A 17,494-nucleotide genomic window follows, 5' to 3' on the forward strand; every position below is an offset into this window, starting at 1 on the left:
TGAATTCAAAGGGAGTTTATTTATTCATTCATTTATTCCAAAGAGGACCAGGGTATCAGTCCTAATATATCTGGGGATAGTCGAATCATGGATGCAAAGGCTTGCTGCTGCTGCAGAGCGACAAAGAGAAATTCCTCCCAGCTTGAACTGAAACGGACATCAACAAGGCAGGCTGCAGGAAGTTGTTATTTCTGCTCAAAATTCTAAACAGCTGTTTTCAAGGCAGATTAAAAGATTTTTCAATGTTTGGATTCAACTCAAGAGCTTTATCTAATGCATACTTTGTATTTGAGTATTTGTTGAATTAGAAATTTAATAGAGCAGTTGAGTATTTTAAAATCTTTTGGAAGATGTGAAAAAGGGATGTGAACTCTAGCACACCCCGTAAAACATAAATTTCTTACCAAAAGAATATGTTATTCATGTGCTCTGTACATTAGGTCAATTATTACTCACTTTCTTTGGAGAACCACCAAGTGCCTCCACCCTTTATAACAGAGCACTGTAATCAACTGTAGTAAGAATAGCAGAATTATTTTAATACACACCGGTGGCTCGGGCCTGAGCTCAAGAAGGCTTGAACAGTAAGAGACTAAGAAGGATTTGCCATCATCTTTCCTTTTTAAGAGGGAAAGAAATTAATGTTTCCTTGTACACCTCTGTAAATAATTTCAATTGCACATAAATAGGGAACAATTTACAAAAAGGAATGCTTTAAATCTGACCTCCAATTTAAACACTTCAGTTATTTATTGACAAATTCCATAAACAATCTGATACCAAAACTTCTTCCACAGCACGTCTTTCATTTCCGCTAACCCAATTTAACCTCTCATCTTCCTCGCACTCAGCAGCTGTACAAAGCACTTTTTTTGTACTGACATCAGCAAGTGACTGAAGTGTTAGTGCTAGATTTAAAATGCCTTCTAAAACCACGACATTTTGTATTGAATTTGGAACCAAGTTTGATACAACTTGTACTGTTATTTTAATATAGTATCACCTTTCATTAAACCATATCTTGTTGGGTTCCTGCTGGGACCTGAGAACTGAAATAGCACAAGGTTTAATGCATGGCACTTCATTTTGTCCAGCCTGGCTCAGGCCAAGAGAAGCATTTCAAATTATTTAGATAACCACACAGATTAAATACCCAGCAAGATAGCTTGCTAAGTCATTCATCATTTGCCATTCCTGGCCTGTGCTTGTGTCTAGCAATGTTTTCACTAGAAGAGCCATTCAGATGAATGGAATGCACATCTCCACTGAGTCTCCCCTGCCCGAGCAGCAGTCTAAAAACGTCTCAACCTGCCTCCAATGCTCTTTTCCCCAGATATGTGAAAACTGGCTAGATCTTCTCTGCCATCATCTTCTTTGCCTTATCTTCCCTTCTCACCTGTACCTCTTGCCTTTGCTTTATGAGCGCTATAACTTGACCAAATTTTAATGTATTAAAACATTATCATCTCCTTACTTCAATCCCTCAAAAAGTTCACAAATTGTCCTCTTACTACTCTTTGACCCCTCTCAAGAATCAAGTAACTGGAATTAGTTCACACCACGGGGTGTAATTCAATTTCAGACATAATACCTGCATCATTAAGCTATATCTTACCTTAAAGGTTATTGGAGCCAAAGTAACTTAACATCAACTCTCCTTTCACAAAATCGTTTCTCAGAGGTGGATCACTCACCTCTTTTCTCACTGCAGATCTTTTGGCCTTTGAAGCCTGTGGCTTGGAAGTAATTTTTGACCCTGTGGCTTCTTCTGAAGCCTGTATTAATCCAACTGTAAAGCTGCCATACTTGCATTTTACAAACCTCTCAAAGTTACCACCCATACTGTCCCACCAGGACATGGAGATTCTCATAAAAGCTTTCATCATATCCCAGCAGGACAACTATACTTCACTGCTTGCTGGTTTTACTATTACTTCTTTCAAACATTTCAAGTCCAAGTAATGTTCTGTCACTGTACTGCTCAACTGAGCTAAGACATCTGGACAGTCCAGACGAGAGACCAGTCCAATGGCCCTTGAAGAAACAGTTCAAGGTGCGTCTCATTTTAAGAGTCACCTTAATTGCACTTTAAAGAAAGTGCACAGCATGCTTTTTCCACTACATGTTTATCACTTTTTTTCTTGCTGTCGTTCTCAGAGGGTCCTAAAACCCTCCATCACTGAGGTACCCAGCTGCTTCCTAAATCAGGTGGAACTAGCAAGTACCTCATAGGTGTCCCCATCTTTTTGTATTAAGTGACAAGCAAGTAACTACAATTAGTGTCAAGTGCAAACAGGAAAACTCCTGACAGTGTGTCTGTAGTTATTAGTATTATTTGGATTTAAAAGCATTCCCTATTCCACACCCCATGAACCACTGTAGTTTTGTCAGCTTATTCTTCATTTTTAAACTAACTGTTCCATTTTTAAAATTTTATTAGGCAAGTACATTAGATCTCATCAGCATAACATGTGCTTTCATTTCACAGCACTCAATCAATCACTGCCACAGGAAAAACACACTCTGGATAACAGAACACACAAGTATGAAAAAAAAAACCACAGAAGATCCAGAATTATGAGCACTTAGACAATGTTAGCACTGGACCTTCATTAAATAGCTAATAGGTCTAATTGGTACAGCTGGAGGTGCACAAATCACAGACTAACACATATTTTAGCACATTTTCCACAGTCCTGGGCAATCTGCTCCAACTGATCCTGTTTGAGCAGGGGAGTTGGACTAGGTGATGTAAAGAGGTCCCTTCCACTCTAAGCAATTCTGTAAGCTGAAATACAGCTAGAAATTGCCCTCTCTCCCTTTAAATCTTACAGTTCTATTTTTGAAAGAATGTAAATGCATTGTTTGATAGGCAGGAGTTACCCCACTAACCAGCAGATATGCATTTTGTTGTGCTGCCTGTTTTTGCCAGAGATAAACTGCTTTTCCAAACCTTGCTGAAAATGCAGCTATCAATAGATTCAATGGAGCAATTGTAAGTAATGGGACCGAGATAAAAGGAGCTAGAGCAAAAGCTGAGGGCTTAATCTTGAGAGCAAAGAGTACTAGGAGGTCCCTGTGTATACAGAAATAAGGAAAATGGTAAATCTTGTAAAATATCACTGAACTTATGACCACTGCTGCAATGCCAGCAAGGACACCTCTGGCTTGGTCCCATGCTGTGTGCAGTGGGGCAGGATGAAGGCATCAGCCACCACCTCCCCAAGGAGGCAACAACTGTGAGCATACAGGCTTCTCCTCAGCTCCTGCTTCCCTAGGACTTTCAGCACCTCTGTGTCAGAAGAAAAAGCCCTAGAGGGTCACAGAAGACCATTCATTCCAAGGAGTAAGGAGCAAATGGGGACAGCACTGAACACCTGGCAATCACTGGGTAAACTTTGCAAAAAAACATAAACATTGAGGACAGGATCATTATAAAACATAACTGAGATCACTTGGTAAGCCAGGCTTACTCCAGTAAATGCTTTTTAAAAATTGAGGCACACACTAAGTTAAAGATTCAGGGACAAGTAAAACAGTGCAGAGACCCCTTCTTCAGAATGGGAGACCTATAATGTGAATTACACCACCATGGAAAGAAATGAAGGCTATAGCACAGCAGACTCAGTTCCATTAACCTACCTGCACTAGTTTAGTTTGGGTAATGCCTGCAACAGATACAAAGTAAATGTATAAGACCACAACCAAAACTCAGGTGCTTAAAAAGGTTTACATTTCTTAAAATATAAACCCACCTGTATATATGTGTAAACATACATGCACTTTTAATAACTTCCATGCTTTTTAAAATTACATATATGTAGCCTTTACACACTTAGCCACAGCGAAGGGAAATACTGAATCTTGGTTTCTTTACATAGCAAAATTCCACCTTTTTTTCCAAAAGAAGTTTCTTCTGGATAAAGAGTGCAAAGCCAAGCTCTGTTTTACAGCAGAGCACAATTTGGAGAGTGATATTTCTCTCAGGGCTCCTTTCTTTTCAGACCTTATTTAGGCCTCTTTTCTTTTCCTACAGCATTTCTCTAAAGTGCCAAACTGTACAAGCTATCATAAAAAAATATATAAAAACTACTCAGTCATTATTCATGAACCTCTCAAGGGCAACTGGAAGTGAGAATGTGTCTGTCTTTACAGCTGCTCTTAGGTAGCTGTTTCCCACAATTTTTTGCAGCTTTTATGCTGATACAGGGCAGATCTCTTTCTAAATCTAACAGTTTACTTTAGAAAAGTCTTTTTTTTTTTACAGAGATTTCAACAGCTCTGTTACAAATACATAGCAAAAAATCTTACATGTGTCAAAACAGTTACTGACCACTTTGAGCACCTCTGTTTAAGATGCATTTTCATTAGCATTTTGCAGCTGACCTACATAAAAGAATTGTTTTACTTGGAAATGCCTTCATCAGTTTACCCTTTCATTAGGTTAGATCTATGTTTTAAAAGAGATTTCTTTTCTTTTTTAGAACTGGCCATCTAAAAAGTTTTAGATCGCTTGTAAAAACAAAGAAAAAAAATTAAGTCACAAACTCAGCTGAGGCATCATGCGTACTGATACTTGCTTCTGTGGCAACTGTAGCAAAAATTCTCAGCTTACCAGCCCAAGAAGAAAAAAAGCTATGAATGGGTGATTTACAAGGAAAACATTTGTTTTCACTGTAACAAATGAGAGGATTTCAGGTAGCAGTGCTTTCTTATATCTAAATATATTGCAGCCCAGAGAAGGAGTAATTTTCTCCATAAACAGCTAAATAGGCATTGTTAGGTAAGTTCTCAGCTGCATTTATTCATTCCCTATATTATGTCTGACTCTGGCAGTCACCATTTCAAAGGCACCTTTTCTTTGGAAAGTTCCATGAGAAATCAGCTGTGGCCAGCTATTTTATTTTTTACAAGTTTTGGCTGAAATTAGAAAAATGGGCCTGGTAAAATGGTTCTAAGAGGGGAGCATGCATCCTAAGATACACATTCTGAATTTCTCAAATATAACACCACTCTGCAATGACAACCAATATCAATAAAAGCTGATTCAATCTTTCAGCACACATATACACAAAAAAAATTACTCTTGTGATACAACACATGAGAGGGATTCTTTCCAATTCTCCCTGGAACACTGCAGAGCACAGATCTGGCAGTGAAGGCCAGTCAGGGAAGCTACAACTTTCCACTGTTTGCATGTGTATATAGAAGTTACAGCTGGATGATCTGCATGCAACATCCCATAACCTCTCCGTGTAGGTACCTTCTAGAAAGCCTCTCCTCCACTGGCCTCCATCCTTCATTTCTCAAGGCACTCCAAGGCAGACAGCAAGAACCACACGCAGGCACAGCCAGCACAGGGTCCAGCCTGGCTGCAGTGAGAGCTGAACCCAATTTTTGCACAGCAAACAGGAGGCAGGAGTCAGGTTCAACAACAAAGCTGTCTGCAGTACCAGAAGAATGATCTAGTGACTCTCCTGTGAGCCTTTTCAATGTCCTACATACAGGAACCAAATCTTACAGATTAGAACAATGCAGCTATTTCATTCAAATGTTTTGGTGATAATTTATACCAACTATAGGCTCCACAGTTTGTGATTAAATTTGTATGCATCTCCACTGCTACAACTAAAACCAAAACAAAGCAAAGTCCAAACAATACTTTACTGCACATCTAAAGGTCAGTGTCCTTAGCAGCCAATCAAGAAAGCATGGAAATATAAAAAGGTCTGCCAAATAGCTGAATGAAAACTTTAGATTTGTTTGACTGAAACCAAAACTCAATTTGGAACAAAATGTAAATGTTCAGCTTCGTGTACAAAAGTTGGAGCCCTCACATCACACAAGAGACCTAAGCCATATGTACTTAATCATTTATGGATCTTGATTAAGCTTAAAAGCATATATCTGAAGAAACATTTTAGAACTGGCTATATGATATTTTAAGACACACAAAGCACAGAGAAAGCAACACAAAACCAGTTATGGGGTGAACAGGCAAGGACCAGAACAATGGATAAAAGCCTTCCTACACATAAGATCCCTAAAACTGCTTTTTGGCATCAAATAACAGACTGAACTGAGTCCTGACTTCTGATCCAGAGATCTATTGATTATATTGCTAAGTATTAAAAACCACCTAAATCACACACAATCATCCTGTAGAGGCTGCCTTCTCGACCATAAAGCTGCATCTTCAATTTTAAAAATTAAAAAACTCAACCAGTTATCTCAACCTCGTTTTTAGAGAAGATAACCCAATGGAATTTTTATTCTAAAACTGAAAGACATCAAAGGTGACAACATATACTGAAATAATTTTAAAGTCAATAAAACATCACTCTGTGACTAAATATATTGATCTTCAGCCTGAAGCCATTTTTCATAATTTTTCAGGGGGGAAAAATGTATGCAAGAGTCCTTATTGCAGGCCTTCAAGTCCAGCCACCCTTCAGTTTGCTGCTATAACACTGTACATGCATGCATTCATGTTACAGGGCTGCAGAAACTACATGTCTATGTCAACAGATGTGTTTCTTGGAAGAAAGCAACAGAAATCAAGTTTATTCAAATGTTTGCCAGCTACCATATGCTGCAATACTACTTTAAATGCAGCATAAGGGTTTGGGAACATACTTTTACTGCTATCTACACTTTGTTATTTACTTTCCATTTAGACTAAATACCAGAGACGGGGCACACTAAGGGGTGCAGTGTCCTCTTTGTAAAAACATTCTACCCGTTGTAGTATTTAGAAAGAAAAAAAAATATACAGAGCCCTACATTACTCTTGACCACTTTCAGAGGCTGCACTTTCATAGGGAGGCTCCGGGAAAGATATTTTTACATATGGCATTAATTCTGGGAACTTTTAATAATGGCCAAATATAATTAAAAATTATGCAAAAATTCCTGCCATGAAGAGAGCAGTACAGAAACGACTCTGTTTGAAGAAAAAGCAATCATTTGCTCATATTCTGAGTCCATAAAAAAACAAAACACACGTGGTACGTTTTTAATATTTGAACTACATCAGCCCCAATTCTGCTCCTATGTGAAGCGAGTGGCAAAACTCCAGAATGCAGCAGGATTGAGCCCCTGATGTTGTCACAAGCATTCAAATAAACAAACAGGTCTGTAACACATTCTAAGCTTCCACTGTGTTCCTCTAAATGAATCCAGACAGAAAAAGAAAAGCACATTTCATTGCATTTCTGCAATACAAGGATAACAACAATGTACAACTTTATATTATATAGAACTCACCCTCCTAAAGTATTATCACCCAAAAGTCTAAAGAGAAGCAGTTTCAAAGAGTCAAGAAAACCTTTGTGCACAAATTTGTAGGCAGCTCTACCAAATCTGTGTTTTGATCTTCCTGAGGTCCTAACATCAATTTTTCTCTGGACTTTCATAAAGTGCAAGATACAGGGATGTATTCACATGACCCAAACGTGGGCATCTCCCACAGCCAGCTAAATCCTCTAGGCTATTTCAGAGACAATAGAAAGAGCTGTCAATGTTCTGAATCATCCTCAGGGGAACATAAACTAAATCTCTGCTCTCAGCCTCTTCAGCAACTCTAAAAGAAACTGCAGAATCTGTAACTTGCTCAAGTTATTCAGCATTAACAGTAAAATGGCATAAGGATGGCATCCAGTGTTTAACCAGCAGGAGAAATTTTGCTTTGTCCACATCTTCATTTTCTGCTGTCTGTGATTTCATTAATAATAATATGATTACTGATAAACTAAAAGCTGAGTGCATCTCTCAGATCTTAACTAACTCTGAAAGCTTGGGCCAAAATCCAGCAAGGCCCTTAAGCACTTGCATAATTCTAAGCATATTGACATCTTGGGTTTGAACTTAAAGGCATGTCAAAGCTCATCACTGGACCACGGCCAGAGAACTCAGCACCTTCCCAAAAGCAGTCCCTGAAGTTCGATTTTTAACTGAGGCAATATCTGTGAAATATTTTCCTTCTTGGGCTATGTATTTTAAATGTGTCTTAAATGCCTGTAGGAAGCATTCCCAACTCCACTACACTTTTACTGTTGAGTGTATGTCAAGTCTACCTTTTTGAACACTATTGTGCAGAAAAGCCAGGTCTGTTGTTTTATGACACAGCTGCATATATTTGACAGTACGTCCAGGCAGCTTCTCCTGCTCTGGAAAGGAGCCAAACACCTCACACAACAGCTCAGGAGTTAATGGTACATGTGCACCATGGTAAAGTTATTGATCCAGCTCTGGTGAAGCCTGTCTCACCAGTGACATGGCATACACTCCCAGGACATGGAGAGGAACTCCACTGATAAGCGAATCTCAGAATTCCTTATGCTCATGTTTATAGTGTTTTACACTAAGATTAACACTTTTAAGACATACAAAAAAGCGATTTGGTGCCAAAACAGTCCAAGGCCACCTGCTACCCTCTCAAAGAATGACTGAATAAATACATAGAAATATTCATGCCACAAATTTGATGGTGTTTGTTACACTTTGAAACAGTGGGTCGTTCACCAGATAAAGCCCTTGACCTACACAGGAGTCCTGTCTTCATTAACAATCACATGGCCGACATTTACTGAGGTAATGCATGGAAAAACTAGTTAAAACAGTAGACACTGTTTCAGAACAGAACTACACAACTTGTCTCTGTAGCTAAGAAACTGGATCTAACTTTGTTCCAAGCACCTGCAACATTTTAAATGTTTTCCCTATCGGATTATTAGAATAACCCCACGTGTTTGGTTGCCTCGACATCATTTTATTCAAGTCAGTTGTAAGTTATGACATATGCAGCAAAGGCTGGAATATTCTTTGGTGTGTGACATATGTGCCACAAACACTCTTTGACTCTTACTGTTAGTTGATGCTTGTAGAGAAAAGCACTGGGTGATACAGAGTAGTAAATTACTTCCATAACTGTTAGTTTGTGGGATGGCATAACCTAGAAGTCAAATCACAGCCAAACAGATGGAGAATGTGTATGCCACAAAACTGTATCACTGCACATTACGTTTATATCCAGAAATGGTGCTTTCAAAACAATCTGCTTCTCCTGCTTCTGCCAGAAATGGCATCGTTTAAGACACCATTTCTCTTGAGTATTTTCCTTCCCCCCTTCTCCCCCCTGCCACCATTCCATGCACAGAGATGCTTTGGTTTTGTTTTGTTTCCTCCCCTCTTTCTTTTCTTTCTAATAAACACACCATTTTACTCTACAAGGCATGAATCTTGTCAATTTTCTGGCTAACATCCATTCACATGTACATCAGAAGCCCACCAGGGAGTGTCAAAGCCACAGAACTTTCCAAAGCTAGATTCAAAATATGGACCTCTTACTTAGCTGACAGCTGTGTAAAATCATATGCAGCCAGACAACTCCCCAATGACCACACAGGTGCATGTGCTGAACAAGGCAAGTTATTCTAAGACCAAGATTAGTTTATACTTGAAAAGTTATCTTCAGAAAAAGTTTTTCTCATGGCATAATGTGATTCTGAGACCAAAAACCACCACACCCTCTTTAGAGGAGGGGAACATATTAGCTTAGCTAGGTAGAGAGACTGCAGAAAATCTGTGAAAGCAGCCAAATTTCAGAGGTTTTCTGGGAGGATATGACAATCATCTGGCCTCAACACAGCAAGCGAGCATTAACCAGGAATACTACAGTTCATTAATGTCTATTTTCTCTTTTATTGATAACTATAAAATCAAACACGTGTTTTAAAGTAAAAAACTGCCTATGGACTAAGGCATGTAAGTTACAGATTTCCACCTCAGTTGTGCTCAATAGCATGCATGTAATTTCAGGACAGCTTGGCTCAAATGGCTCTGTGCCACCAGTTTCCCACTCCACCCACCACTAGGAAGGAGCCCTGAGGGACAGGACTGAAGCTGTTACCAGAATTCAGCCTAGAAACTTGCCCTAATGATGTGGAATCAAACTGGTCTCAGATCAGGCAACACAAAAGTAGCACTGAACAATATTCTTCTGAACTTACACTTGACATTCCTCACCAGACTGAAGGCTCAAAAACTTCACCCATGAAGAACACGCAGTAATTACTTGCATTTTCAAGTCTTTGCAGAAATATTCCGTGAATTCTCACCTATAAGCATTTATTCTCTTCAAAATTAGGAACTTTAACCTAATTGCCCATTCCTCTTACTCCTCTCCAGCAGTGAGATCCCACAACTCAGAACTGAGCTACTTTTCAATCCTTGGAAAAATCTCACCATTGGTTTCTACTACTTGTATAACATCTCAGTGGATAACTGGCATGACTTCACACACTGCCAACACAGCAATTCTATCTGTTGTAGGGAGTGTTGGAAATACCTGATTCATCACTTTAAGCACAGGAAAAAAAACTTTTGGTCCCCTGAGAGTTGTTGTTCTGGTATCATCCATCCATACTGCCACATAATAAAAGCCAACTGTTACTCCTCTAGGTGCAGCACTGACAGCAGAGATCATCTGACACACTCATTGACAGAAATTTCATGTGCTAAGCACATCCTCTACATGGAAGCCCAAAACCAGATTATTGATGTCTATTCTGCCCCAGGTGCATAGAGATGCAACATAACCTATTCTATGAATAGAATGTATGAATTTCCAACTACACAGACCAACTGCTCTGACAAATGAAAATATTTTATTTGCATTTTTATAAAACTCAACAGTATTATACCTAAGCATTGTCCACTGCTCACAAATGAAATGTTAAGTTGGTTTAATAACCCTGAGAAAAATCCACATACCATATAAGGTAGTTGGTATCATTGTGTTTTCATTTGAAGATTATCACTATGGATATGCAACTAAAAAGCTAAATTCAAAAAATCTGTACAAAATTGAAAAGAGAATTGAATATACTCTGCAAAAGAAAACATAACAAAGACAGAGGCAAGATGCTATTTATCATGTATATCAAATTCAAAGACCTTTTCTGATGACTTAGAAACTGAAGTTTGAGCAAAAGCATGCAAACACTTTCATTTACCACCTCTTCCACTGGAGTGTTTTCATCACAAACAAAGTAAACAGCTAAGTCTGTGTTTCATCCTAGCCTCTATCCTTATGAAACTCTTCTAAAAATGCTACTTATAATTTATTTTCTCTCTTGAGACCAACAAAAACAAACACACAAGCAATTCAGCCATAGAATACAATAGGTAAAGGCCCAACAGCCCTACTGCTGGAGGTGCTGGAACATAATTACTGCCACTGGTTTAGGGCACGTACCTCTCTCACACTGGGGTCCAGTGAAGCCGTATGTGCAGGCGCAGCGGTTGGGAGCTACGCACCTCCCTCCATTGAGACATCCATTTTCACAGACAGCTGCGGCAAAGGGAAGGCAAGAGTAATCTTTATTGAGCTGTTTTCAGAGACACATGAAGGTATGTACTTGGCCAACTTAGGCAAACTGGTAAAAATGGTAAACAGACTAAACTCTTTTCCTAGAATCTACTTCATGACCTTTTACTACTTCCTGGCCTCATTACTACCATGGCTCATCATCAGTGGAGCATAACACAAATACAGGAACAACCACAGCTTTTCTGACCTCTCAAAGCCTTTCCCTTTGGGATAGCTGGACAATCCCATAACTTCAAAATAGTATCTTTCAAACTTGTAACAAACAAACACTGATAGAGATTGCAGATAGAAGATGGAGAGGAATATTTCATCTCTAAATCCTCAAATGTGTTTGCTCCTTCTGTAATAACCCAGTATTAAAAGGCTGTTTGCTGGTGTTAAATAAATAAGGCTATTAACTAGGAAAGCAAAATTGAATCAATATCTATTCCATGTTAATTCAAGATACTCTTCCTCTGTATCATGTTGTCACTAGCTTCAGAAGTCAATTTTTAATAATAAACTCCAAAAGAAATTCTTCTCAGATATAATTAGAAAATACAACATGCACATGAAAAAGGAGATTTTAAATACAATTTCATGTTCATTGAGTAATGTTATTCTTTGTTCCGTTTCACATTCACTTCAGTAGAAAGAAGATTTCCATTTATCCTCTTTTATCCACTTGATATTTCACAGTGAAGGCAGAAATACAATTCTTAATCCTTTCACCATGTGATCCTCCTCCAGATTATTAGGGTAAATTCCTGGTCCCACTGAAGTCCATGTAAAGTGTGCCATTGATTTTGACAGAGCACAAAAGGTTTTCATTAAATGAGCTAAACATATTTTCTGTGTCAGACCAATATTTCACTAGATAGCAACGTGACAGCCTTGGTTAAAAGCAGTGTCTACATCCTTATTTGAGTTTCTTCACAGCATTCCAGCCAAGAACAAGAGAGCACCAGAGTCACTTTGGGAGAGATTTCAAGCAGCACATCCAGGATTGCTTTTGACTAAGGACTGATTGAGGAAATAAAAACATCTGTCAATCAACTCTAATAAGACAACATCAAAATTTCTAAAGCATACTAGCTAAGTCTGATGAAAACACTGTAATGAAAACAAGACTTTTTATTAAAAATACTAATTTTATCTATAAAATTAAAACTGAATCTCATGTAAAATTTAGATGTATGATACACTGCTTTAGTGGGTGAGAAGTCCTGGATGTCAATGGGAATTATGGCAGTGAGAACTATAGGGTCAAGTTATATCCAATTATTATGAAGTCACATGGTGTTTTTAATAGTCTTGATCAGTAAGAATTCACTCAGCATTCATTACAAACACATGTATTTTTCTGTAAAATTTCACTATGCCTGATCAAAAACAAGCTCAACAGCAGCTGAAGTTTAGTGCTAAAGTGTGTCCAACCCACACATCACAGAGCCACACAAGAGTATCTGCATTCCTGGGAGTGTACTTACGCTGCCCACAGTGGGTTCCTGTGTATCCCTTCTGGCAGAGGCAATGGTCATCACTGCAGCTACCCCCGTTCATGCAGCGGATGTTACAGTGTTGGACTTGAAAGGAAAAAGATTTTCCTCAGTTAAACCAAACTTTTTATTAAAAATCCTAATTTTACTATAAAATGAAAACTGAATCTGAGTCAGAAACACTTTACTGTTTGCTAAAGGTAAACATTTACTTTTACTTTTTTTTTTTTAGGGATTGACTCTATGAATCAGAAAGTTTTAGAAGTCAAGAATGGACATTTTATGACAGATATGGAAAATGGCACTACAGAACACAATATAGATTCACAGTTCCTAAGCAAACAGGATATGGTGCAAGACTTTGATGAACCCTCTCATTCAAATTAAGTCAAAGGCATTTCATATGAGCATAAGTCCTCAATGTTTCTTTCCTAGCTTGCAATTATGAGAAAAAGCCTTCAATAAGGGAAAGTACTAAACTTCTGGCAGACAGCATCATAAAAAAGGGAGCCTTATCATCTGGGAAGTGGGGGAGGGAAGTATTGAAGGGAAGCATGTAAGGAAGCTCCTGCAGACAGCCCTGTTCTGCTAACACAAGCAACACCAGAAGCTGACCTGGCCAAGCAGGACTTCTGGCATAAAAAGAAGAAATAACAGAGTGATTTTTCTGTATGCCAACTGTGGGCTCACCCCACTAGTAGAGCTGCTGTGCTTGGGAGCTGCAGAGCTCACAGACTGCCCTTCCCCAGAGCCAACAGCCTTCCCCTCCCAAGGGCACAGGCAGGGGAGCAGCAGCACTCTCTCCCCAGCTGCATCCCCACCACTTATAATGGTTAACAGGCAGCTGAAGCCCCATGCCAGAAAAACATCATGTCTCTGAGTAATTTTTCTAGTAATAAGGGCAAATATATTTCTTAACTAGATGTTGGGAGACCTGCCCACTTCTCTATGCCTTATGAAGAGCCTGACATACTTTTAGTGTCTCCCAACAAAGCAAAGTCCTTACAGGTCCTGCTGTCCAGCACAGCTGGGAACTGGGGCCTGTACTCCAGTAAGCAGCTGGGAAATGGTTTTCCTTCTCACAGGAGCCACATGAAAGGCTCCTCCCCAGAAAGGATTACAGTCTGATCAGCCTTCAGTAGATTGTGATGGAGCACTGGATACCTACACCATGCTGTCTGAAATGCTCAGGACTGAAAAATGCAAATTGCATGTCCTGTCAGAGTGTGCAGCTAACAGGTGCCATGCCAAACACCAAATTTTTCATCTCACACAAAACTCTTAGGCATCATTTGGCTTCTAACAGTTCAGAAGTATGTGAACAGAATTTTTTTTTTATTTTCAAGTAGCAATAATTTTAACTGTACTGCCTTCTATAACAATATGATTCCACAAAACAGAAGTAAAACATAAAACTGGAGAAAGAATTGAAAGCAATCTAGCATTTAAAACACTAGTAACCTTAATTCTTCAATTATAAAAGCAAAAACTGTGTATTACATTTCTTATGTGTCTAATAGCTATTATACGTCTTTGTTCTGCTTTGGATGTACTTCAGTACCTCAAGCAACAAAAATGTACTAACATTCCTCAATAAAAAGTAAAATTGTCTGCAAATACAGAGTGAATATGTGGTGAAGATTTTTGGACAATGTCCTAAGTAGGTCAGAAAAAGGTGTACAATTACTTTAAAATTTACTTTAAAATGTGTAGTTCAACTAGCTTTATACAATCTTAGAAAAACAGAGGGGATTACAAAAAGCATAGGAAATGATATCATCTGTCAAGCAGGGAAGGAACTTAAAAACCACAAACTGATTTCAATTAGAGCAAGCTATGCCAAGAGCTAATTTCCATTCCCACATGAAGACCAAAGCCATTTAAGTAGTTTGAACTACATTTGAGATTAAAAGGTTAACAGTAGCTGAAACTATGATTTTCATATTATCTATTCATGTATAAATAAAGTATATTTCCTCATTTTGGGGATACACATACAAAGTTTCCATTACTTGTCTTACTGCTTCTTAAAATAACTTTTTCAAGGTAAAATACTTCTTCCTCCTTTAAAAACTAAAATCATTATGGGAGACTGCTGGGACACCCAGTCATCCTTACTAAAATGAGCCATTTAAAGCAGTGAGCTTTCTTGCCTATTATCAGGCAAGAGGATCACTGACATAGTCAGTAAACTAATTACTTATTTTCTGCCCTCTTTTCTGGGAATGTTGGAAAGAGTACTTCCAAAATCATACAAACTATTCTGTAATATTATCCTTCCAAAAGTTTACAGACACATTCAAAGGCTGTCTGGAGCTCGGATGATGATTTTAAAAATGCATTTTTGAAAACTAGCATATTAATGCAGGTCCAGGTTCTCTTTTCTCAGCTATATCAACAATTCCATTAATGTCAGCGGAGATATTCCGGTAAATGAAACAACCTGTTCCAAGATACCACACTAACATAGACTCAAAGGAAAAGCACAGGAATTACCATAAGGCTGGTGAATCAGTGCATATAGCTTTGCCTTATCTAGCATGCACAGGAAATGTTAACATCAATAAACGGTTGCTTTTAATCAATAATTGTTCTTTTTCACATCCTATTTGTAAACAGTCTGCACTGGAAATGCCTGAAGTCAAAACAGGAATAACTGCAGGAACACAACTTTATAAACCTGCAAAAGAGCCAGCAAGACCATACATATCCACATAGGCTTTGCGTGTGGGTGAAAGTTGTGTTTTTTATCAAAGTGCTGCCCTCTTAAGCACAACAATTCCTGACTTTTTAAATAAATACCCAGCAAAACTGAGTAAAGACTTCATCACACCCAGAGCACGGCCACAAGCACAACTGCTCATGAAGCGTGCAGGAGCTCACCAAGCAAACGAGAGGTAGCCCACAGGCTGTCCACTCTGCCCTCCCAAACTCAGCACCGCGAGGCGGGAGGCTCTGCCCTCCTCAGGGGGAAACCGGCGGCCCCTCAGGCTGAGGGCGGCAGCGCGGGCCCGGGCACCGCGGGAGAGGAGAGGCCGGCTCTGCCTCTATGCCACTGCCGAGGGAACGCTCCCAGCCCCGGCCGTGCATGACGCAGGGCTTTGCCTGCCAGGAGCCGTAAACAAGGAATGACGGCCGCATCGCATCCCAGATGCTCAGCGTGCTTTCTCTGTCAAGTGACTGACTCAGGAGAGAGATGGCAGTTAGCGCCAAGGCGGGACACAAGCCTGCTGCTCCACGGCCCTGCACAGGGCATAGACAAAATCCGCAGTACCCTCAACAACTCTGGGAACATTAGAAATTCAAGTCCTTACCCCACATCTGACAGTAGCACAATATAAGGCTGAGCAGACCCCTCCTATAGCACCCGAGGAGTGGGATCCCAGGGCACAGAGCCAAGGCCCGGGCTCAGCCGCACACCACGGGCGGTCTCTGAGGAAGACTCCGGGCAGGAGCTCAGACCTCGGCTGTGCCTCTGATGCTGCTGGCAGGGGCACAGAGCAGGCTCTGGACACAGACACTTATCTCCACAGCCGTCACCCCGAGCACGCACCACTGCTGCCTCTGTCACAGCTCCCTTCCTTCAGGAACAGCCCCATCAGCAAATGCCTTCCCTGTTTCAGCCAGCCAAAACCATTCTGACTACAGAAGCAAAAGCAGGGGCTCAGCTCAGAGACAAACCTGACCCATAACCCTGGGGGCAGCCTGACACCCTCCTCCTCATTTGCCCCCTGCTCGCACAGGGGCAGAGCAGCAGCTCTAACACGCGGCAGGATCACGGAGCGTGAATGGAGCACTAAGAGAGGCCGGGCTGCAGCAGCGACAGACACGGACACAGCAGCCCCAGCTGTGACAGCACCCTGCAGCAGTGACAGACACGGACACAGCAGCCCCAGCTGTGACAGACACGGACGAGGCAGCCCCAGCTGTGACAGCACCCTGCAGCAGCCACACACACGGACACGGCAGCCCCAGCTGTGACAGCACCCTGCAGCAGTGACAGACACGGACACGGCAGCCCCAGCTGTGACAGCACCCTGCAGCAGCCACACACACAGACACAGCAGCCCCAGCTGTGACAGCACCCTGCAGCAGTGACAGACACGGACACAGCAGCCCCAGCTGTGACAGCACCCTGCAGCAGTGACAGACACGGACACAGCAGCCCCAGCTGTGACAGACACGGACGCAGCAGCCCCAGCTGTGACAGCACCCTGCAGTAGCCACACACACAGACACGGCAGCCCCAGCTGTGACAGCACCCTGCAGCAGTGACAGACACGGACACGGCAGCCTCAGCCGGGGAGCTCTGGGGGCAGCAGTGAAGCCGCTGCCACAGCAGAGCTGGCGGAGCAGGGAGCACAGGACACCTCCCACAGCACAGAGCGCTGCACATCACACACAGCTGCACCTGCAGCGTCAGAGCACACACACATCACAGCCAGCGGCAGGGAGGCCTCCACACTTGGCACTCTTATCTCCAAGCCTGCTGTAAGCACACCCAAAAATTCACTAATTACACAGCAATAACCACTACTCAGCCAGTAAGTTTACTGATGTCACTAAAATCCCTGCTGAGAAAACCACCGGTTGATCTTTTCAACCACAAATCAGATTCCTAAGG

General features: G+C 40.8%; 1 protein-coding gene across 3 annotated transcripts in view; it reads right to left on the minus strand.

Annotated features, from left to right (window-relative positions):
• The window catches only part of FBN1 (fibrillin 1), a 141,531-nt gene that overhangs the window by 106,950 nt on the left and 17,087 nt on the right, over positions 1–17,494 (minus strand). For all 3 annotated transcript variants that reach the window (XR_010029624.1, XM_063169737.1, XM_063169738.1), the window contains exons 4-5: positions 12,862–12,957; positions 11,258–11,353 (exon numbers count right to left, since the gene is read on the minus strand). Coding sequence is in view for 2 of the 3 variants with exons in the window: in XM_063169737.1 (XP_063025807.1) it covers positions 11,258–11,353; positions 12,862–12,957 (192 nt within the window). In the remaining variant the exon portion in view is untranslated. The remainder of the gene's footprint in view (positions 1–11,257; positions 11,354–12,861; positions 12,958–17,494) is intronic.

This window comes from Melospiza melodia, chromosome 15 (assembly GCF_035770615.1).
Source record: "Melospiza melodia melodia isolate bMelMel2 chromosome 15, bMelMel2.pri, whole genome shotgun sequence".
In the NCBI taxonomy this organism is placed as follows: domain Eukaryota; kingdom Metazoa; phylum Chordata; class Aves; order Passeriformes; family Passerellidae; genus Melospiza; species Melospiza melodia.